The following is a 24888-nucleotide window of genomic DNA, read 5'->3' as shown; positions in this document are numbered from 1 at the left end:
TAAGGGTGAAGGTCAGGAAGATGGGGGTATGAGAAGTAAATTTAAAGAACTTCTACTTCCTGTCAGCAAGAGAAGACTTCCTATTTCCCCTCCCTACTCAGGGCAGGAATTGAGGAATGAAACTGAGATGAGCCACAAGGGGGTTCTCTGGGGTTACCTTCATAACACATGTGGGGATCATAGATCCAGCTACAGGGCTTGAATGTGGGGACCTGTCCCCAGGACCCCTCCCTTATAGAACAGTGCCTCCTCCCACCCACAACTGCTCCAGTTGAAGAAGTACCACACATCTGCTCTACACAACCCAGAGGAAGGTTGCTCAACAATTTAGTTAATTTAATATTGTCTAGACAACTGAATTATGTAACTTGAAAGGGGAAAAGAAAACAAATGTACGTCATTTGTGTTTTTTTCTTATAGACCAAGAGTGTTTTACCAGAGAAAATTAGCATTTCAGCTCTCCTGAGCTTCATTGTGGAATTTAAAAATACCACTTATCTTCAAGAATTTGTAAGAACCCTATATTTTCTCAACTTGTGAACAAAATCCTCAGGAACTCAAAACTCCACTCTCAGACCTTAAATGTGAACTATTCAATCAGACTATTTGATATTATAGAGTGTCATTAAATCATTTGGTTTTTCTAGGTAAAGTATAATTGTGAAGTGAAGGCTTTCTATCTGACCAGAAGATGAGAATAATAATATGTATAATAGATAATATCAAAGTAGAGACCCTTTCTTTTCCATAGATGTGATTTTTTTTTCCATTTTCAAGTTTTGAAACTATCTTTCTTTTATAACCCCAAAGTTACAGCTATTTTACTAATTATATTGAAAGTGCTGGAAGATGTCAAGAAAATTGGGTAATACAATAAAACAGCCTTACCACATATTTAAGCCCTTTTATCTTTAACAGTTTTGTGAAATCTGCAGACCATCTAACCTGCTCAGTGAATTTTCATTTATATTAAACTACATTAATAAAGATCTATAATAAGAAATTATACTGAAAAAGCAATTCATAATGTACCTTTCAGCTTTATAATTAGTTCTATAATCTGTAATCAGATGATTTAAATCTAATATAGTTAAATTACAAAATAGGCAATTTCTGTTTCTGAGAAGAACCATTATATCTTTGGAATTTTCCAAAGCATTAATGAGTTTGGAGCAATTATTGTATTTCTTATTCACTTTATTCCCAGAAATTAGCACAATACCTAGCATATGGTACTTGCTAAATAAACAAATGTTGAATGAATAAATGAATATGTAAACATGAATAAGTGATTAGCAAAATCACAGTAATTTGTCATAGCCCCCATTCAGCGCCTGAATGGTATCCACATCCATGTCTCAACTCAGAGCACAAACTCATTTCTTTCTGATTGGTTTGGTGTCCATTTTGACTGAATGGTACCTTTGCCTTATCAGTCATTAAGAATAAGTATGCCTGCCTCCAGATAATGTCACAAATACTACTGATCTAAGTAAGAGTCAAGAGATATAGGGTCTGGTCTTCCTGCCAAGCCTGTTAACATTTCTGAATTTATTTGCATGTATACTTTTTTGGTTGAACTGATTTTTTTAATCTGTTTTGAACTGATTGCAAACTAGGTTCCATGCAGACACATAATAGGTATTATAAGACATAAATCATAAAACTTCAAAAGGTAAATGATTTATTCCCCATTTTACAGATGGAAAAAAGAAAATCAAAACTTAGAAAGATCAAGGAACATGACCAAGATGACAAGTCTAAGAGGAAAGGTTGTGAAATAGGCTTATCTAACTCCAAATCTGTTACCTAGGACTATTAATACTAGTAGCAATAGTGACAACAAAGACAAAGAGTTTTGTAAAGTCTGAAGCATTATAATACTACAATCTATCATTATCATCATCATCATCATCATCATCGTCATCATCTATCAATCTCTTGTATTTCTATCGTTGTCCTCATAGACGTATCTTTCTGAATCTGATGGATATCATTTAACTAGTCATTGAGTCCCTGACTTGACCAGAGCTCTGTAATGGGCTCTGACCAGGTTTGCCTTATTCAAACCCCTTCTTGGGCCCTTTAGATTGGACAAGACTGTCTGAGCAGGTTCACATGTTGTCATCATTTCATAAGTACAGAGTCACCATTTAGGAGTGATGTCTGCTCAAACTTTTATAGTCTGTGTGAAATATAGCAAGATGTTGCTCATGGTAAAGTACTCCCAATTCAGACACTCAAGGCAATGCTATTGTTTTCTTCTGGCAATATATCCTTAAGTCATAAGTATGCTGATGTTTCAGGGTAACATGTTGAGGATTGTGCAGGCTTGGTAAATGCCCACTCTGGACTTCCAATGCCCTGGAAGGACCTCACTTTCACCTGAAAATATTCCATGGCTGTCAAGAAATGGGTAACTTGGAAAGTTGAGCCTACATTATATCCCCCAGGCTGATACCTCCTGAAATGATTTGATGAGAACCTACCATTTGTGCTGATTAGAGAAAACTGTAAAATGTGAAAGATGTGTCAGAGTATCCATCTGGACCATGTCTTCAACCCTCCCTCTGTAGAGCAACTTCAGGTCTACAGAAGCAGAAAGGAGATGTGGCTAGGAAGAGCACCACCTGTCCTGTCTTGGTTCAAAGCCCACCCCTGTGACTCGTAACCTCTTTATGCCTCAGTCTCTTCAAGATGGCCATGGAAAATACCTGATTCAAAAGTATGATAAAAGGAATAAAAGTGTTATTATATTGAAGTGCTTGAAATACACTTGTCATGTAATAAAGCTATGTAAATGTTTAATTCTTTAAAAAAAATCCTGAGTTTACTGATCACTGTAATTTTTTCATGTGTATTCCATTAGAGAAGATGCAGGCTTTAGGGAGGGTTGGAGACTTGCTTTCTGAAGACGGCTTCCTCGACTGGAACTCTACCAAGAAAAAATTAGTTGACAATTTCATTAGGACTTGGCGGAAGCTTGTGTGCATCCTAGTCTGGAGAGATTACCTGAGCAAAACATGAGTGCGAACAGGAGGCAGGACATTTATTTTCAACAAACCACACCAAACCTAAACAGTTTTGGAAATCACTGTGGGCAAAAGAAAGTCTCCTTTAGTTGCTTTCTGAATGAACCAATAACCTTCATTTCCTGATACCGGCACTGAGGATGGCCAATGTGCCCAGAAGGCTTGGGATGGCTGGGGTACACACTCTGGATGGCCCATGCATTGGCTCTCACCCTCAGTTTCACCTGCAGATACATGGGGTAAAAACTCAGGGTCACCCCTATTATTCTTAATTGTTGTTGGAAACAAATGACCTTCTCTTTTGTAAATAGATTCAATAAAAGTACAACAATAAAAAACTAAGGTGACTGCTTTAGAATAACTCCATAAAAGTGATTACTAAAAACAATTGCTGCAACTCTAAAAGAAGCACAAGGTACTTAGATCATGAACTATGGCTGCAATTTATGCCTCAACTCCTAATTGTGGGCTCTCATAGAAGAAGAGGAGGAGGAGGAGGAAGAGGAGGAAAAATTTGCCCTACACCTAAACATTACCAAATACATCTCCCTTTGCCAATTTTAACTGAAAATAAAATGTAATAGAATCTGTGAAAATCATCAGTGGAACTTACTTTCTCAATTAACTAACAAATGAAAAATAGGGTTGGATAAGAGAGCTTTTATTTTAATTATATGAAAGTAATTACTCTTGATAAAAATAAATTCCTGTTTTCCTTTATAACTAAGCTATTGTTGTTACCTTAAGATATGAGCATAATAGGGGTTCTAGGACATGGATCAAGCCTATAAGACTTTCTATATATATTGTGGATATAGTCAGTCATTGCGTATTGGTCCTTGCAGTACTTAGTGGGTGATGTTATGTTCCCAGGATTATTTACAATTACAGCAACAAGCTAATTCTCCTAGACTTGGTTTACTGTTCATCACACATTTAATCATTACAACCACTCAGTCTTCACTGGTGTTTAGGAATTGGATCAGGCTGTTTGCCAGGAAACAGGAGGGTTTCAACAGGAAAGAGGATATTAATGATGTCATTGACCAATGAGACTACTGAGGGAGCAAACAAAAGGAAACAGCAGCTATCTGACAACTCAGAACTAATAGAGTTCCAGTACTTTAAATCAGAAGTCATTAAAACACAGCTCATGGGCCAACTTTGGCCCTTGCCTTGTTTTTGTAAATAAAGTTTTATTAAAACATGACATGCATGTTTATTTACATATAACCTATGGCTGCTTTTGCTCTACAATGGCAAAGATGAGTAGCTATGACTGAGACCCAACAAATAAAAATAAATTAAATTAAATATTTACAGCAGTTCTTTCCAAAACATGTTTGCTAATCTTGCCTCTAAAGGAGCAGTGTTATGCAAGGTGATACTCTAAGAGGTATGGCTATAACTGTGTTTTTAAAAATTATTCTGGAATCTTGCCATAGTGGATTAATTCCTAATGTTATCCCCAACAAGGAGAGGCAGACCAAGTAATTAACTAATCCACTGTCATATTCAAATTTCCCCTTCACAGGTGCTCCACTTCAGAGTATGCTGTGGATAATATAATTCCAGAGGGGAATTTTGATAGTTTAGAAATGTGCTTTCCATCTATACCTGACCCCCTGCCTGGTGCCTCTCACAAACGTGTAGTTTGGAGCTGAGAAGAAGGAACTGTGAAGGTGTTTCTGATGTGACTGGAGATCAGGGGCAACCCCTTCACCAGTCATTTGTTTCTCCATACATGACACTGTCTTGAAAACCTGGGCTTAAGTTTCTAAACGTAAAAGCAAATACTAAGTTCTAGAGGAAGGTAAAACCAATCAATGAAAATAGAATTGCACATAAGCTCTCTACTATGGAGTCATAGAGGTGATAGATCTATCAGATAGAGTGTCAGACAAGAGGTCAGACAACTTGGGTCCTAGTGCAAAGTTCACCTAACTATCAGCATGACCTTAGGCAAATGATGCATCTTCCCTAGACCATACAGTGTTGCCCCTAAAGTGCCCTCCAGTGCTAACATTATGATGCCAGCCTCAGGAGGCTCTGTTGTACTACCAGTGTCTAGCACACAGCAGATGTTATAGGAATGTTAGCAATCCATATTGTTTTGTGAAGGCAAAAACATGCTTTTAAATGTAAATATGCATTCTTCCCTACCGCAACCATCAGTGACCTACAAACAAGTTATAAACTATTGGACATAACTATGAACAATGAAGACTACAATTTCTACTGACCTTTGCAGCACAAATGAATGCAATGCTTTTTTTTTTTTCAGTTGTTGCTGAGTCTCAAACCCAAGCAGTTCAACTGGAGAACTGGTGGTTCAATCAAAAGGCTATATTTTCTAATGCGATATAGATATTTTCCCCCTGAAAATCCCAATGCAGGTTAGGACTGAGAAATGGGATCCAGGATTTGGAGTTCCCTAACATCTTTTGCCTTCTTCCTACAATATACATAGCCTCCCCTTACCTGAGGGGATTATATTCTATGACTCCCAGTGGACGCCTAAAAATGTATATAATTCTAAACTATATATATATATAAATATATCTGACCCCCTGCTTGGGAGAGAGAGAGTAAGCCATATATATATATATGTATATATGGAGAGAGAGAGAGAGCGCCACAGCCGAAGGGGCCTCAGCAAGCTTCCAGCTGATTGGCTCACGGTGGCCCCAGCAAACTTCCAGCTGCCAGCTGATTGGCTCCTCTGCGGTGATGCTCATTGGGCTGTTTCCCCACCTTTTCAGACCACGGAGCTGCTCACTGGGGGACTCCTTTGGCTCCGCTCACGCGACCCAGCCAATCGGCCTCAAGAGCGGGAAGAGTGGGGGTTGCTGGAAGCCCGTGGTGGCAGTTGGGCTCTGAGGGAATTCCTGAAGAGCTCGTGTGGTGCAGCGTGTGTTCTAAAAATAAAGTTTGTTTCTGCTTGACAAGTGGCTGGTGAATTGTGCCCAGCCAGACTGCGGCATATATATACTGATTTTTCATAAACTTACATACCTATGATAAAGTTGAATTTATAAGTTAGGTACAGTAAAAGATTAATAATAATAACTAATAAGTTAGAATAATTTTAATTATATGCTTTAATAAAACTGCCAGCATCACTACTCTTGCTCCTTGCGGCCATTATAAGAGTTGCTTGAACATAAGCACTATGACATGAGATAGGTGAATGAACAACCTGAGATAGCCACTAAGTGGCTAATGGGTGGGTAGCACATATAGCATGGAAACACTGAATAATGGGATGATTTATGTCCTAGGTAGGATATAATGGTACAGTACCAGATTTCATCACACAGGAATAGCATATAATCTAAAACTTATGAATTGTTTGTTTCTAGAATTTTGCATTTAATAGTTTCAGACTGAGGTTGACCATGGGTAACTAAAGCCATGGAAAATGAAACCACAGATAAGAGAGACCTATGGGGTAACATTTGTCTACCAACATGGTAAATGGCATTCCAGTTTGCATGTCCAAATAAAAATTAGTCAATCACGGGCATACAGAACTGCCAGTCCTTGCCATAACCTTTCAGGCTTCACCACATCCGAGATGGACAGCCCACTTCTAGCTGCCAGCATCTCCAACTTTTTGCCTGAGAGTTTTCTCTGAAGATAAGAAACCTGCCCTGTCTATAATAAGTCCAGCAGGTTGGAAGTACTGGGGAATTAGGATCCACCCTCCCAGCATCCCTCCCCCAATGACCAACAGGATTGGTTTAAGCACTCCAGCTCCCTTGGCCCTCAGCTAGGATAACTGAGTCATGTTCTAGATTTTCTCCTGTGAGTTTGAACTTAACCACTCACATACAACTGGCTTGGTTATAAAACCTCACTGACTCCCTGTCTCACTCCTCCATTCTCTTGCTCATTTTGTTTGCACCTTCCAAATAAACTACTCTCATTCAAATCCTTGTCTCTGAGTTCTGTTTCTGGGGAATTCACTTTAAGACAATGGAGATGACCTAATAAATTCTTTTTAGCTTGACTAATAAACATGTTCAACTCTACTAATCTTATGAAATATAAGGTACAAGATTTTATAGCCAAGAGATCAGAACAGGGTCTTTAAAATAGCAGAAACATAAAAATCAGCTAAACCTAACCACAGTGGAAAAAAGTCCCAGGCTACAGTGGTCTTTCTCTTTAGTTCAAATCCACTGGAGTTATGAGAGGTTAGTTTGGGGTCATAATGACTTTCTCAAAAGATGAAGAATTGTCTTCCCTTCATTCCACATGTGTCCAGAGGTGTCTGGATCCTTAGAACTTTTCTTCTGATTAAATTATTTCTATCTAAGTGAAGAGAACAATAATTAACTTTATTCTGTTTAACATTTACAGTGTATCAAGCATAGTGACTTCCTTTTTAGTTATCAATCTGCAAGTCTTACATAGTAAGCCCATTTCGATGGGGGAAGGTGGAAGTCACATGAAAGGTTAGTTTTTTAACTTTTCACCCTTCTGGTAAATGATGGAATCCAGATTCAAATTTCTCTCAATCATGCTTAGTCTCCTTCCTGCACAACTTTTCAAAAGACCCAGCTACTATCATCAGGCACAAAAGACATTGAGCCTAAGAAAATAATATGATGCATTGCTGTGATTATGCTTTTACTAGGTTGCCAGACTTATCAAGCAGAAACACAGAATGTCCAGTTAAATTTTAACTTTGGATGAACAATGACTTTTTTCCACAAGCAATATTTTGGATATACCAACACTAAAATGTATTTGTATGATTCAGTAAGTTTCATTGCAAAAGTATTTATTGTTTATTTGAATTTAGACTCAAGTGGGCATCCTGCATTTTATCTGGTAACATCTGATCTGATGCTTATTTTATGTTTTTATCTAATTTATGTGTTAATCAAAACAATATAATATATGTAACAGGAACAATTTTTAATTCTTTTTATTTTTTTGCCATAGTGAGGATATTTAGCATAATGTCTACCTTTTTTATAGATTTTTAAGTGTAAAATACATTTTAGTTGACTATAAACACAAATTTGTACAAGAGATCTCTAGAACTTACTTACAGAATTTATATTAAGAGCTCTGGATACTTCTTGTAATTATTTCTGAGCACCACACTTTCATGAGCAAGTCAGTCTCAGTATTCTTCTATCCATGGGCCAGCAGATCTGTGCTCAGAGGATAAGCTCATCCTCAAATATCAAGGTTTCTATTACACTTCCAGTTACCCCATGAATTTACAGCAGCCTTCCCTAAGCTTAATCAGACCTGATCCTCAGAGAGCACTGAATGCAAGCTACACACAAATCAAAACCTTATGGGTACGCCTAGGAGGGAAATAGTAGAAATGGGACATATATTACAAAGTAGTAGTAACAAAGGTATCAATTAGGGTCTTAGAAGGAAGAAAATTGTCTTAATTTTAAAAAGATTTTAATTGAAAGGCTACTTACAGAAGTAGGAACAGCTGTAATAAAGAGCTAAGGATACTGATGTGACCAGAGACCACAACAGAAAGATGCTGTAACTACACCTGGGGCTAAAAGTGAGAGTGGAGAAGATGGAGTTACGGACCAACCAGAATCAGGAGCCACAGAGGGTTGGGAGCCTGTGGTTGGAGAGAAACAAACAGCTACCAGCAAAGCAGGGAGAAATCAGGGAAGAGATACACTGGATTCTCTCCCCTGCTCTCCTCCTGGTGCTCCCCATTGACTGAACCCAAGGAGAAGGGGGATGTGGTGACACTGGAGCACACAGCAGAGCAGAGGCTGAGTGAGTGCACAGTGAGGAGCAGGACAAAGGAGGAGGTCCACCAGGATGTGGGGCGGAGCACAACACGCTGGGACCTCACTCTCCGTGGGTGAAGGTGTGGAGTCCTTCATTTCCTTAACACTTGGTGCATCTTTTCCATCACTTTATCATGAAAATATTGAAACATACAGAAAAGTGGGAGAATTTTAGACTGTTCATGTATATATTCACCACCTGAGTTCAACCATTAATATTTTACTAGACTCAATTTATCATAGATCTAACAATGACCCTTCTCTCCATGTGTTGATGAACTTATTTTTTGATGCATTTTAAAGTAAATTTCAGACGTCAGTATACATTTTCCTAATGCTCAGCATCAGATCATTTTTATAGTTCATTTTGATTGCTATTACAACCCAACTTATTTTAACTCTATATTTGTGCACTTGTGCATCATTATGGACTTCTCTGTAGATCAAGAAGTCAATTGATGAATGGATCCATTGATTGTTTTCTTTCAGTTGGATTGCCCTGGGGCATTCATTTCAGTAGGCTTGTTGGGTCTTAAAAAAAAAATGAAAAAATGAAAAAACCTTTGCAAACATTCTTGCTTTTGGTTGCTTTCCTTCTCAGGGATTACAGAATTGATCTTCATAAGCAAGCCAGGGTCAGCACAATCAGACTGAAGAAGAAGGTTGAAGAACTGGGGCACTGTTTTTTTTATGACTTTGCAGTCAGACCTCATCACAGGAGACAGTTCTCCTGCAACCTGACCTTCTCAGTCATACCATTCCCACACAAGCCTCATTTGCCTTTGGTTCTAAAGACAGATGGGGGAAAGGGAGTATTGAACATTGGACTGTTTTAACTCCCTCCTCAGCCACTGTCTTTTGATGTCTGAGTAAGTGGCACTGCTTTGCTTCTTAACCTGCAAAGACATGATAAAAAGCTGGTCTGAGGCATGTCATATCAAGCCCCACCTGTTCCCTGGGTATGACTGGCGATGTATTTCACAGTGTGAACTCCATCCGTGTCTCCTTAAAACCCTGCCATTCCAACAGTCCTTGGCAGCATGCAGGTGGGACTTAACTTACACACTGCTGCCGACTGACCTCGGGCATTCTGTTCTCTGAATCACATTGCAACACGGGTTTTCAAATGTCTGCATAGGTTGAGCAAAAATGTTGGCACGTGGAAGTGACACCTTTTCTGTATTGCCCTCAAGGAAGGAAATGAATTTGGGAGCTGGGAGCAGAACCAAATTAATCACATGAGATGAAAATGTATTTGCCCAGAATGAGGCTGCTGTTTTCCATTCCACAGATGTGGGTGAAGGGCTGATCACAGGCAAGACAGGCACTCCATCAGGCACTGCAGGAGAGGCCGAGGTGGAGAGGAGCCGTGGTGCAATTCTTGACAAAGTTAAGAATAGAAGACATGAGTCGGGCACATCAATAACATGACATAAGGCAGAATGGGGGAAGTGAGGGGTGGCCTCTGCCTAGGAGGAGGATAAAGGCTCACAGACCAGAGGGCAACTGAGTCGAGCTTTGAAGGGTCATTGAATTTCCTTGGGAAGGGATGAGGGAAGCATATTCCAAAGGGGCAAATCAACATGTGGATAACATTCAGCACTGGGAAAGTGGAGAGGAGGCCTTTGGAATCACAGATAATCCAGCTTGGCAGGAAAACAGCCTGTGTATTCAGTGGAGAAGACAGGAAAGATAGTCGGGGCCATCTTGTGACAGGACTCAGATGCTGGACTTTAAACTTTGGAAGGCTATAGGGAGTCAGACCAGGATATTATACACAAGAGTGACCGCATCAGAACTGCACTTGGGAAAGATTATTCTGGCAGAGAATACGGTCAAAGCAAAATGGGGAGAAAGCAGACATCACAGAAATAGCCACTTTTACATTTGTTCTCTTAATGTAATAGTAAAGAAGGTAGCTAACTTTTAAAAAAATATTCCAACTACAAATAACCTCATTTGTGGTAGGGAATTGTACAGTTTTTACTACTACAGTGGCTTGATAATTTTTTTTCCTTGATTTTGTACAAAGCCCAAAACAAACATTGGCTATTTTTATTAAACTTGAATCTGACTCCAGGGCTTTCAACAATGTCACAAACTTTGCTGTCATTATTTGGGGATATAAACTTCAACAATCTGTACTATAAAATTAAGGAAATGAAATTTTTTTGTTCATGTCTTGTCAGATACCTAATTTCAATTATACATTTGTGCCAATGTCTTCAAAATCTGAAGTTATATCAAATATGAAAAAATTACCACTATATAATTATAAACTGTAATCAATCTAATTAATGTGCACTAACTTTAGAGTGCCCATTGTATACCAAATGTTTAGGAATATTTGTAGGTGTATTTAAATAAATTACACAAAGCCCTTGTTGTAGATATTATGAACCTTAAGTGTCAGAAAAGTATTCTCAAGAATATAGAGATGAATTACTACATCTGGCATCAGACAACAATAAATGTTGACGCTAGAATTCAAACCTAGGGTTGCCTGTTGGAGTCTCGTTACTATTCCTCCAAGATGAAGGGATACGTGTTCCCCATGTCAGATGTGACTAAGCCTGTCAATTACTTTCAAATAGCTATTATATGAATGCTTCTTCTTCTTGAAACCTAGTGGTTTATTTATTTAACTACACCAATTAGAAACTCCCAGAATATCAAACAAATGTTTGAGAAACTAACAGAAAGCCTTGAGATGGGAATGGTAAGCCTTGAAATATTGAAGGTCTAGCAAGTGTCATTTGCTACCCATGAAGATGACTGGGTAGTGAAGGAATGAAAGGCTTCAAAGCCAGGCTCTGTCATCTGGGGGGTCCCTGAGACCCCAGAAATGTTCTTCTCTAGGAGATACCTGGGAGGATTCAGGGGATATCCCCCAGCTGTGACAGCTGCTGCTGGTTTGGAAACAGCCCTGTAGTCATCAGGTCTTTTGCAAAACCAGCACTTTCTCTGTGCATCAAATAGCCTGAAGCATGACTGAAAGCAGCCCTGGGTCATTCCACAGAGTGTCCCATGACATACAAGAGCCTCTCCAGTTGAAGGCCGGATGAGGAGGATGTTTCATTGGCAATGTCCTTCCGGACTGCAGAGGGACCCAGCCACTCTGAGATGCGTTTATCGATTAGCTCACCCATTAGCTGTAGCAACATCTCTGGGTGGACAGGAAGCAACAAGAGCGAGGGGGTAGTCAACCCAGGTTCACATGCTGCCTAAGCCTATTTCCTTATGGTAGCTTTATGCCCTAACTTCCTGGTGGGGCAAGAATTACAAAAATCAAATGAGATCAACCAAATGTACCAAATGGTTTTTGTTGGGAAACATCCACAACATCTTTATTTCTCATCAGATCAGGCTGTGGTGTCTAAAAAATGATTTTTATATTTTAAGAAGCATCTCTCACTGATTGAATTTTTCTACCACGTATAGAATTTTCTACAGTGTATAGTCCTTTTGTTACAGAACACAAATTGAAGGAGCTTCTAAAAAATTGGATTACTTGATATGCCTTAGAAATTCACTCTATTTAATCTGCTAGGTAGTTGTGTTACTTTTTTAAAGAGTTCTACTTTTTTTGTAAAACGTAGAAAACATGTAGCAACATCTAGCATATGTTAATTTAGCCACATATACCTTTTTGGGACCCTATTGAAAAATCAACTTAAATCAATTTAACTGCTTAGTTTTTAGGTTCTTTCATTAAATTAGCTGGCCTCCAACAAATAGACATATGGTAACTGATATGCCCTGTGTGTGCTTTGAATGTATCCAGTAAGGGTTCATATATTGAAATTTAATCCCCATTGTGAGGTACTAAGAAAGTAGAAACTTAAATCTGACGATGGTGTTTAGAAATGAGGTCCAGGGAGGTGAGTAGGATTAGATAAGGTCATCAGGGTGCAGCTCCCATGATTGAAGACTTACAAAAAGAGGAAGTGAGCCAGGCACAGTGTTCATACCTATAATCTCAGTAACTTGGGAGGTTGAGGCAGGAGGAATTGCAAGTTTGGGACCAGCCTCAGCAACTTCACAAAGCCATAAGCAGTTTAGTGAGACCCTGTCTCAAAAACAAAAAGGGCGATGCAACATAGCTTGGTGGCAAAGGACCGACCTCTGGTTCAATCCCCGGTTCAAAAAAAAAGGCTAGGGGAGAGAAACACACACACATGCACATGCTCCTTCTCTCTGACCATGACATGCTCTGCACCCCTTGGACTCTGCTAGCACGGTCATCACCAGGTGCAGCCCTATGATCGTTGGACCTAAACTGAGAGCAAAACCAATCTCTTTATCATACCCAGACTCAGGCATTTTGCTGTAGTAACAGAAAGCAGACGAATACAGATAATAATTTGCTTTTCAGCCAGGTTGTACACTACAATTAAAGCAAATTTCAGGCCAAATTCTGCCACCTATACCAACATCCACAGACAAAAGACACAAAAACTATCATAGGAGCTTCTCTTGCAAATTTGGTAACATCTCTTCTTTGCCATTTTAGGAATTCCACGGTAGTACAGCAGAGACCACCCACCACATCTGGTTCATTTCCTTCCTTGGTACACAGCACACAGTCTTCTCCAGAACCCTTACAGTTTGGTTGGGGCCCATGTGACCGGGGTCTGATGCAGTACATAAAATCTCTCATGCAAACCTTTCTCTTTATCTTGGAGATCCATTTTTTATAGTTATAAATGGACAGAATGCCTTTATTTTATTTGTTTATTTTTATGTGGTGCTGAGGATCAAACCCAGTGCCTCACACATGCTAGGCAAGTGCTCTGCCACTGAGCTACAGCTCCAGCCCTGGGGATCCATTTTGAAGATGATGTCTTTATTATATGGAGGTATTAAAGACAGAATAACTCAGATGTTTATATCACCTTTAGAGGATGGCAGCCAAGAAGAGCCAGTCAACCAGAAATAACACGCTGGACTTGGAATAAATGAAAAATAAATTTTGTGTGAAGCCACCAAAATTTGGAGTTTCTCATCACAGCACATAGTGTTAATTATTTTGATTAATGCAAACACCTGCCTATATCTATTAAGGCAGATACAGTAACATTGTAACAGCAGCATCAGCAAACCATCTAGGGGGCCAGGCAAATGACTCTCCTTTTACATGGGCCTTATATCTAGCAAAATTTATGCTAATTAACAAATTAGCAAAAATTTTTTGATAGTTTCTGAGTTTTTGTGAGTTTTTGATAACATCATTCAAAATATTTTTGCAGCCACCTTTAAGAATGGATTATAAGGTTCTTCAAATAATAACTAAGCAGTTCTGCAGTGTGGGTTTCCACCTAGGGCACTAGTAAAGTTTCAAATATTTAACCAGTGGTATGGCACCGTCACCAACATAAGAAAATAGATGTGAACTCTCATGGTAGAGTGCTGTCTTCTAACCTGGATTACTTCAAGCATTAACTAAGCTCCCCTAGGATAGAGATTAAAGTAATTCATACTGCTACTGTTTATATTGAACTATCTAAAAAATAAATCACAGACAATATAACAGGCAACTAATTCACAGCTGCCACCCATTTTATTTATTTCTCTGTTCACTCTAAGAATCACAAGCAAAGGATCATGGGACTATTCTTAAGTGTAAGATTAGATCAATAAAATTAGCCATCTGTCCAAGGAAGGCTTTAAACGCAGGTTATATTTAAGTATTATGTTCCCAACTGCCCAGATGTTATACCAAAGTGCCTGCTGATACGACTCCTTTTGCACAATATAAACTGTTAAATGGCTAATATAAACCTATTGCACCAGGAAAAATAAATAGCATTAACATTGGATTAAATTTGATTTGGGATTTTTGGGTTCCCTGTCAGCAAGCACAAGTGTTAAAATTTAAATTGCTCAGGATTTGCAGAGTCAGAAAAAGATTGAGACATCAAGTGTCTTTAGGGGAATAGAGAAGGAAGAGACTTGGAATTGAGATCAAAGCATCAGAAAATACATCCTTGGTTAGTTTGGTTGGTATGGTAATAATAATTACTGTGATTATTGTTAGATAATATAGGCTGGGTATCCTTTATCCAAAATGCCTAGGTGGTTCCAAATTAAAATTTTTTCAGACTTCAGAATATGTGCATATATGTACTGAAATATCCTGGAAATAGAACCTAAGTCTAAACTGAAATTCATATACACTTTATACTATAATCTAAAAGTAATTTTATGCACTATTGTTTTGTAATTTACGCACAAAATCAGTTTCACACATAAGGTAAGCTATGGAATTTCCTACTTGTGGAATGATGTGAAAGCTCAAAAAGTTTTGGATTTTGGAAAATTCTGGGTTTCAGATTTTCAACCTGTAATATCTTATGTAACACTTGAGCTCTTTCAAAGCACTAGTTTGAAACCTTATTTCCTTTGATTCTTAAAATAAGCTAATGGAATTATCTAGGGTAAGTGGGGACTCCCTATAGCTGAGAAAATATAAGAATAATTAACAGGAAGTGGATTGAGCCTGGTCTATCTTTTTAGGTTACTGCTAGTGGCTCATGAGTTACTCTGACCTTCTGGTCACTGAGCAAGATCTGAGCTACTTCCTAGCTCTCTAGCTTCACGTAAACATTTGCTGACTCCCAATCACAGATCAGTCTGGATAACTTTCTTTTTGGAACAGCTGCCCGCCTCCACCTCCATCCTGTAAAACTTTGCCCAAAACAGTTACCAGGAAAACATCGCCCATCAACCTGAGGGTTACCGTTTCACAAAGGAAAACCATTCATGGGGAATCCACATACTTTGCAGCTTCATTTTCCAAACTAACACACCCAGGCAGATAGTCTTTCTGATTTGTAAACTAATTTATACAAAAAAATCTACAACTCAATACAAATTAAATCACATGCAATCATACATTACATGTATAGAAAAGGATAAAAGTACATGTAATCATCAATGTTTGTGTTTGTTACTTAGGAAAACTGCAAATATATTTATCCTGTAAGGTTTTTTTAAAAATTTTTTCTTACCCAGATTAAACAATCTGAGTTTCTTCAATAGTGCCTTCAAATTTCAGTCTTCTAATCTTTTTGCCTTGGTTCATGCACTTTCTTAGTCTTCTGAGCAAGCCTATATGGTAGGTTCTCTCATTAACCAATTTTTATGGATGAAGAAACTGAGGCTTACTGAGTTTATATAATTTGCCCAATGACACCAAGTAACTCATGTAAAACAGTGTCAGAACTTGAATCCAAATTTGTTGAATATCAAAATGTATGTACCCACCAGAGCTTTCCTGCTCAGCCAGGAAAACCAGCCACCGGAGGTAGAAAGAACAAACTTTGTAAAGGCAAGAGATAAAGGAAGGACAGGGATTGATTTTATAAAATAGGCAAGGCTTTTTGTTAAGGCTGCTGTGGGTTTCCCCCCTTGTGGAGCCATCTCTCAATGAACGTGTGGGAATGAGGGCGAGGAGAACCTGATTCGGACAAGATGTCATTCATGTACCTTAAGAAAACCACACATCCCAAATCCAGCCTCCAAAAAACCCACCTGAGAGTCTAAACACAGGGTTGTCTTATCAAATTACAGATACAGGAAGCCACATGCTGTTGATAGCAGTCGCAGTGTGGTGAGAAGGAGCCAAACAGAGACTGCAGGTGCAGCAAAGAGCACCTGGGGAGGAGGTGTAAGGGAGGGGAGGCACAGGTGAAGCCCAAATTCTCAAAGTGTAGACTGAACCACCGGCAAGTCACCCCAAATCTCATTGTTAAAAAGGCAGATACCTAGGGTGCACTCTAAAAATTCTTACCTATCAGGAAGGTGTCTGGCCAGGGGCCTGACACCTGTTGGAAGCCGTCTCTGGAAAGCGCGCCCTCTACTGACAAATATCTTATTTGATTTGGTTTCTTTTCACCTGAGTCCCTTTTCTCCTTGTGAGATCAGGGCTTCTGCAAGGAAGCAAATATCTTCCAGCTCATTTCAAGAGGTTGAAACCACACTTTGGGTTCTCCTCCAAAAGGGAGGTCCACAATTAATGGAATCAAGGCTGAGTTTGGGGATGACTTTACAAACGGCCACGTCTCTTTGCCTTTTCCCCTTTCCTATCCCTGAAATAGCAGGTGCACTTCCAACAGGTACAGCTTGGCGTGTGGTGAGCAAGACAAGAGCTCTTGATCAGCTCCAAAGATTTTCTACTGCAATCAAGACACCTTGCCATACAGTCAGTTGGGAAGAACCACAGTCCTGCTTGCCCGGTGAGTGAGGTGGGGAAATACAAGGTATCATAGGATAGCTACGTGAAAGCTGACGTCCATCTCAGCCTCAGACACTTGGAACCCTGGGTTTCATCCATCTAGCTCAGAATCGCTGGACCATCTTTGGGCTACAGTAACCCATGAGCAGATGGATGACTACTCCCAGAAGAATTCTAAAGTTATTAAAGCTCTGTGTAAGAAACCAAAAGGAAACAAACAAACAAAAAAAAAAACACTTCAGTTACTTTCTGGCCAAATCATTTTTCCTTGAGAAACAAGTACTGCCTAGTGTGAAACTACATTTATCATTGATCTTGACTTCTCTGCCCCTTCATCTCACAGAGAATCATAGGAAAAACAGAGAAAAAAGACGGAGAGAGGTGCTTTATATAGGGATTAGACATGATGTAGAAACTAATCGGAGGAAGCGGGGCTAATGCAGTGAAGAGTCAGTGGATTTTCTTTGGAAAGGGGGCTTGGCTTGGATGAGACCTATATGTGAGACAATAATGAGTCTCATAAATTCCAGGTTGACAGAGGTGACACAGGGAAAACCAACTTCATACTAGCTGCAGCAGAAAACCCCCACAAGTGCATGTGCTCTCCTCCATCAACCAACAAGTTCTACTGCCCATGAGCTAACTCTCCTCTCTAGCCTCTTGCTTTGTCTGTTCCAAGTTTCCCTAGATCCTTATATTAATACAGTTATGTGGGTAGAGAAAAACTGAGGATGTGGAATGGAAAAGATTGAAGATTCAGAATAGAAATAGAAAATGAATAGGAATAGAAAATGATACAGCCACTCTGGAAAACAGTTTGATGTTTTCTTATCAAGTTTTACATACACTTGGTGCAATGATGTGTCTTCCTAAAAATGAGTATGGACCCTCAGATTATCTGGGGGAAATTGTGAACTCTGAACTCTGAACCCTAACTTTCAAGTCTCCCACTGATCCTGTGACCTCAGGCAAACTGGACAGACAGGAGGAAAGTGGAATCCATGTGCATTCTGCAAGCCCTCTCCCTGTGCCCGCGAATTAACCAATGCCTTGAGTTTTTTAAATAAATAAAGCCACAGAGATGGAAGCACTGGCCTTTAACCCTCTAACTCCTGACTCCCAGCACCCTGTCCTGAGCTCTTGGCACCAGCCTCAAACTTGCCAGGGCGGGACCAGCCCTAAGAACTTCACTGTCAGAACATTGTGGAGAGACAGCAGATCTATACCCTACCTACCGCATGGATATCTGAGCAGGCCTAATGATACCAACCTGTGTGCAGTCACAGAAGCCTTTTAAGCCAGAGACGCTGTGCTCAGTGACAAGCAGGGTTTAGCAAATAATGCTGATGCATTCACCCACAAGAAAATTAAGCATGACTTACCTCTCAAACCTTGTGTAGAAATTAACTCAAAATGAGTCATGAACCTAAATAGAAAAATCTAAAAAACTTCTAGAATAAAACACAGGGAAACATCTTGGTAACCCTGGCTTAAGCTTCCAAAAAAGAGTATGAGCCATTTAAAAAGTAGTAAATTGGACTTTATCAAAATTCAAATCTTTCTGAAAGGTAACATAAAGAAAATAAAAAGACAAGCCACATACTAGAAGCTGATAGTTACAAAACATATATCTGATAAAGGACCCGAATACAGAATATACAAAGAACACTCAGAATTCAATAATAAGAAAACAAACATCTGACAGTTTTAAAAAGTCAGCAAAAGATTTGAACACAGACAAGGTGCAGTGGTCCACTCCCGTAATCCTGCTACTTGGGAGGTTGAGGCATGAAGATTGCAAGTTTGAGGTAACACAGGGAGATCCCTTCTCAAAAAGAAAAATTACATTAAATTTTTTTTTCTTGATCGGAACAGTCATTTCACCAAAGGACACTTGGATGGCAAATGCGTATATGAAGAAAACATTCAATATGATTAGTCGTTAAGGAAATATAAATTAAAACTGTGATCTCAATATGCATCTATTAGAAATAGCACAAGTAAAACTGAAAAAAAAACCCAACTACACTAAGCGCTATTGAAGATTCAGAATAGAAATAGAAAATGAATAGGAATAGAAAATGATACAGCCACTCTGGAAAACAGTTTGATGTTTTCTTATCAAGTTTTACATACACCTGGTGCTATGATGCTACTCCTGCTTATTTTTCCAAAAGTAATGAAAACATATCCACTCAAAGACTAGTATGTGACTTGCATGTGTGTAGCAGCTTTATTAATAATAGCATGGAGCAGTTCATGACACATTTGCTAGAGAAAAGTTAAACTGAGTAATAGAAAAGGAACAAACTACCTACGGGCAATGACACTGATGCATCTTCAAAGCATTATACCAAGTGAAACAAGGGAAATACCACACATGACATTCTGAAGAGGCAAAACCACAGGGACAGAAATCCATCTCTGGTTTCCAGGGTCTGGGAGGGAATAGATTTTCTAGAAATAAACACAAGGGAATATTTTCAAGTGATGGAAATGTTCTATATATTTTTATTATGGTGGTGGTTACATTACTGTGTATGTTTGTAGGAATTCATCAAACTGTATACCTGAAAAGGATGAATTTTACCAGATGTAAATTATACCACTATAAATCTAACCCTCCCCCCCAAAAAAAGATGATAATAAAGACAAGAGTTTCCGATCTGCTTGTGGGAATATAGATGGCTTATTGTGTGCTGGTTCCAGCAGGTGTCTGAATTTCTTCTTCCCTTCCTTCTGCCCCACAAATGCCACACTACCCTTGCACTTACTGGTGGGACTCAGGGTAAGGGAGAAGCACTACACTAGAGACCACCAACAGAGTGGGGTTTAGGCATTAGTTCCCTGTTCAGCTTCTAATTGTACTCAAGCAAGACACAAAATGCCCCTCAGCCCACTTAAAAAATGAGGGTTTATCCACTTACTTCCAGGTCTTGGGTTTGAATTTTATGTCTGAAAAGGAATGAATGGCTTTCCAACAAATGGAGTTTCTACACTATGAAGACCTGGGGGAAAGACATCATGGTGATGGTATAGACTTGGAGCCTTCTGCCCTCCCAATTTTCCAAGGGCTCCCAAGTACTCTAGTGGACCCTCTAGGCCTTGTGAGCGGGACCAGCCCTAAGAACTGCAATGTCAGAACCTTGTGGAGAGACAGCACATCTATACCCTACCTACAGCATGGAGATCTGAGCAGGCCTAATGACATCAACCTGTGTGCAGTCACAGGAGTTCCACAAGAAAAGCAAGCTGCTGGTCAACACCCTGGAGGGCTACCCTTCTGATCCTTAAGGATCAGGTTGGTAGCCAGTGGCTTCTAAAATCGCATATCAGTACCACATTGCACGCCTTTGGAGGCCTGGCAATGTTCCATGTGCAAATGTTTATTTAAGAGCAACTCAGTCACTCCCCACCCCCAACACACACACACACACACACACAAAGAGAGATAATGTCCTTGACCTGGGCTCCAGGGCACTGTACCTTGGGAGTGCCCATCTGCAGCCTGGAAGAAGACACTCTACAAAATAATCTACAAACCTCTCTGAACAGAGATGCTCTAAATTCAGTTTCTGACCCTGAATACCAAAGCCTAAATTCCTATTCTACCACTGACTAGTCTTATGGCCTTGGGTGAGATAGTTAACCTCTCTAAGCCACAATTTTCCTTCAGTAAAGCAGGGATGATAATACCCATCTCCCAGGGCTATGAGGTGGACTAAAGAAATCAGTGTTGTCACATTCTCAAAACAATGCAACAAGCACTTGATTAGTGTTAGTTATTATTGTTTCATTTGACTTACTTTCAAAACTGCCATTTCTTGTGAGTCATAGCACATGTAGGGATTTATTTACTTATGTTCAGTACCAGAAGATGTACTGTCTTGGGGTGGAGGGAAAGGGTGTTTGTACCAAAAGCTGCTATCTGCTTTTTTTTTCTCACCAAAGATGGGTGGGGATGGAGAATTTTCGGGTTAATGTGAATATAAGACTTCTCCAACAAAGCAACACTTATCAAAAGTAGATTTAGCAACCTGGAAAGATAGGGCAGGCTCTCCAAACAAAACAGGACTGCTCTGGAATGCTGGCACTGTGGCCATCTACCTCCAATGCACAACACATAGACCAATTTCTATGGAGGCATCAAGGTTCAGAGATGCTCCCATAGGGGTACTAGCAGGGTTTACTGGTGTCTGGGGAAGATTATAAATTAGCTCATTGCTGTTCACATTACAACCAAGCAGGGCACATTCAGTTTTTAATCTGGACCAATTTTCCGGATCAAAAACTAGTCTTTCCAAGGGATGTAAATGAGCCCAGGAGGAAAATTTCCCCTGAAGTTTATGAAGAAGCTGTCATTTTAATCTCAGCAGCTTTCCAACCTGAAAGTCACTGTCTGGATGAAATTATAAAGTAATAAGAAAATTCTTCTGGGCTGAACTTAGTCTAAACACACCTTCTACCTTGAATTTGATGCATTTAATATGCCAACAATACTCAAAAGGCAAAGTTTCCACTATCAAAACCCATCTATGCTTCAAGTAAAACCAGAGGTCAATATATCTGTGGCATAAATATCAGAAGGAGACCCTTAATGAACAAGGTAGAAAGAAAGGAAGTAAAATAGCGTGAGCCATATGTGCAATTTATACACCAGTCTTTTGTAAAATATTTTAGAATTCTAGTTACGTGAACTGAAATCTATTCTTAAAAGAACACTGTAAACACGAGTTAGAAATACAACTTTGTATTGTTAAAAAATTGTGACTAGATGGTTTTATATGTACAAACCTGCAGATTTGATGATGATGTGGTTCTCTTGTGGAGGAAAGTTAGAAAGAAGGCCTTTTTTGAAATACATGAAGTGTGTATATGGGCATGCAGGAAGAAAAACAATTTAATATAATACTACATTGGACTGTTGCTGTTATCTCCAAAATGAATTGCACCGTGTGGAAATGGAATAGCTCATAATTTAAGCCTGGTGCAGAATATGATAATGATTCTAAGGCAGGTAGCCAAGCACAAGCGACCACAGATACACCCTGAAGACAGGACTCTCCCAGAGCTGTGAGGCAAGTCACATCGTTTCAGATAGATCCTTGTGCAGGGAAAATATTTAAGCAGCCAAACGGGAACCTGCGAGGATTATATTCTTTGCCCTCTGCTAAATTTTCCCTGGATTGCCTCTTTCTTGCAGAAACATTTGTGAAGATAAACTGCACTTTCTTTGAGTTTTGCAGACTGCATTCAAATAAAGTTATATTGTTTTCCATTGTTCATAAGATATAATTAATCCCATAAGACAACCTCGTTTACCAAGTAAGCTAAGAAAAAAACAGATTTTTTTCAGAATTCTAAATATGGTCCTAGCAAAGAAGAATGAAAATCGTTATTCAGAAACAATGCTTAAAACTTTATTGTTTAGAATGTTCTACTGTGAATAATCTCACAACACAGGCAAAATTGAAGTAGATAAACATACATAAAGACTTTTTACCAATATAACTTGAGGAAATGCAAGCTATTGTGATTTCTCGTTCTCCCCAGTCCTTTGTGATAGCCTACAATGCATACATCTTTGTTGAAACACCAGAGCAAAGACGGGAGTTCAAAACAGGATCCAATTAACCCACTGAGCGCTCCTTTCTGCACAAACAGCCCCAGGGCGATAGAGGATCCAAACTGCAAAGTGCGCATCCCTACATAGTGCGTGGGCAGGACCGGAGATGTGCAGGGGCACTCCAGGCAAACCTTCAGACACTTAACAGGAAATGGCTGGGCTCTAGGCAATATGAATTCAATAAGATGTTTAGAGACCCAGGAGGAGCTGTTTGACTCCTCTGCACAGTCGCAATCCTCTAATTGATACAGCATGATCACTACCCCAACTCTTAGGTCTCTGTGGTCAAATACAGAGCCCATCACCTCTCCTGGATCTGGAAAACAGATCATTTCTTTAAACAAACAAATATCCCTGGAACCGCCTGGGCTAGGGGGAGGGCGAGGCTCCTGTCTGCTTAGCCGCGGGCAGAGCTGAAGCCAGATAAACTGGCGCTAAGACAGGGGACAGAAAGGCTGTGCGTTGCGGGCTTTGCGTCCTCGCCAAGCGCCAGGACTGGGGTGCTCGGGGCACAGTGCCCCTGGGCGGACTGTGTGAATTACCTGGTTTTCGGAGAGCAGCTCTAAGCGACGGAGCGCCGGGTCGGATGCTGGAAGCCAGGAGCAGGAACCCGAGCAAGACGCCTCGGATTGAATCCATTTCTCCGCCGGCGCCTGCAAAGTTTCACCAAGTCCCAGACGCTCAGGGAAAAGGGCGTCTCCTGGGGGACTTGGGCACGCGGACCCGCGATCCCTCGGCAGGGGTGAGGAGGCGGGAGACCAGGAACCACAGAGGAGTCCACGGGGGAGCCCAAGGAACCGGAGAGCAGCCGGGAGGTCGGCGTGCGAGAGTGAAGCCGGCTGGAGCAGCTTGGGGAAGCCGAGGGGGGACGACGGAGGCCGATGGGAGGGACAGACTGGCCGCCAGTGGGAGGGAAGGTCGACCCGCCCCGGGATGGAATTACAATCGAGTGGAAGTGAGACGGGGCAGGCCTCGGAACAATTCTCTCCTCGCCCACCTCGGGTGCAGACAGCCCGCCCCTCACCCCCTCTCTAGCTGCCCCCAGCTCAGCCCTTCCCCTCTGGCCACTTAGATTGGGGGTGCAGAAAGGCCGACTTCCACTACTGGAGCCGCAAGGGCAAGAGTTAGAGAGTGACAAGTCTAGGACCCTCTGCTGCCGGCCTGACCCCTAACTCGGGGCGCCTCCCCCTTCCCTGGAGGGACCCTCCTCCGGCCGCGCCCTCTAGGTCGCTTCCACCCAGTTTGGCGACTTTTCCCACCTCCAAGGTTGATCGTGCTGGCCCAGGGCACTTGAGGGAATGAGAGTGGCGGGGTGATTTGCAAGTGGAGGAGAGGGGGAGGAGGCGGGGCAGCAAGGTCTCGGCTTTAAGAAGATAAATGGGATTTAAGATGCGCAGATGGAGAGCTGGGGCCCGGCCTCTCAGACGGAGACGCCGGGTGGAGATTAGGGCCCAGCGCAGGGGAGCAGGGTGCCCTCACAGCAGGGTTGGCAATTTGAGACCCTCCAAGGGAGGAGATGAAACTCCAGGGTAATCCTGGACACAGACGCATGCTCAGCCCCTGGAAGGGCGCACTCGCTGGCCCGGCTGACGTTGGGTACCCGAGCGGGGTCGTGGTCACTGATCCCGGGATCCTGGTTCCAGGCTTGGCTCCCGGGAAGGAGAAAGACCCCTTCCCCTCCTCTAGATTTGCTGCCCCAGGACTCACTGAAGTGCGCCTTTTGCAGTTTCGCAGTACTGACCCGAGAGGGGAGACTGGGTACACAAGATCTATTGCATACTTGCATTCTGACCTCCTATCAGTGAGGAGAAAAGAGATAGAATAAATAAACCAAGAGGAAAAAACTACAAGGGGAAAGCGGCCCTTGCCAGTTCCTGGGGAAAGATCAAAGGCTCCAGGAAGTGCCCCGCAGAGAGAGCCTGCGGTTGTAGGCAGGGAAGATCAGGTGCGGTCCCGCCCCACCCGGCAGTACAGCCAAGGCTCTACTGGTGTCCTCGCCCTTGTTAACCTGCCATTGGTACAGAGGAAAGAGACGTTGTTAACTGAGGTTCTCCTGAGATTTCTACTCCTAGGAATGAAGTATCCCATGGCTAGAAGGCTTGCAATGAGCCTAATCTTGTTAGCAACACTAGGTTTTGTTCCCTTTTCTGCTAGCCTTTTCAGTGTGCCACGGCCCACAAATAAATTCAAAGTCCACTCCAACTTGAG

At 40.9% G+C, this 24888-nt stretch overlaps 1 protein-coding gene across 6 annotated transcripts in view; it reads right to left on the bottom strand.

The window, feature by feature from the left end:
* Egflam (EGF like, fibronectin type III and laminin G domains) overlaps positions 1 to 24037 on the bottom strand; it is a 175011-nt gene extending 150974 nt beyond the window's left edge. For all 6 annotated transcript variants that reach the window (XM_021726568.3, XM_078017762.1, XM_078017765.1 and 3 more), the window contains exons 1-2: positions 23940 to 24037; positions 23223 to 23333 (exon numbers count right to left, since the gene is read on the bottom strand). In XM_021726568.3, coding sequence (XP_021582243.2) covers positions 23223 to 23319 — 97 coding nt within the window. In that variant the 5' untranslated portion in view covers positions 23320 to 23333; positions 23940 to 24037. The remainder of the gene's footprint in view (positions 1 to 23222; positions 23334 to 23939) is intronic.
* Positions 24038 to 24888: the final 851 nt, after the last annotated feature.

The sequence above is a fragment of the Ictidomys tridecemlineatus genome, chromosome 1, assembly GCF_052094955.1.
Source record: "Ictidomys tridecemlineatus isolate mIctTri1 chromosome 1, mIctTri1.hap1, whole genome shotgun sequence".
Lineage (NCBI taxonomy): Eukaryota > Metazoa > Chordata > Mammalia > Rodentia > Sciuridae > Ictidomys > Ictidomys tridecemlineatus.
The sequence above is the reverse complement of the archived record's forward strand: the minus strand, read 5'-3'. Positions and strand labels throughout refer to the sequence as shown.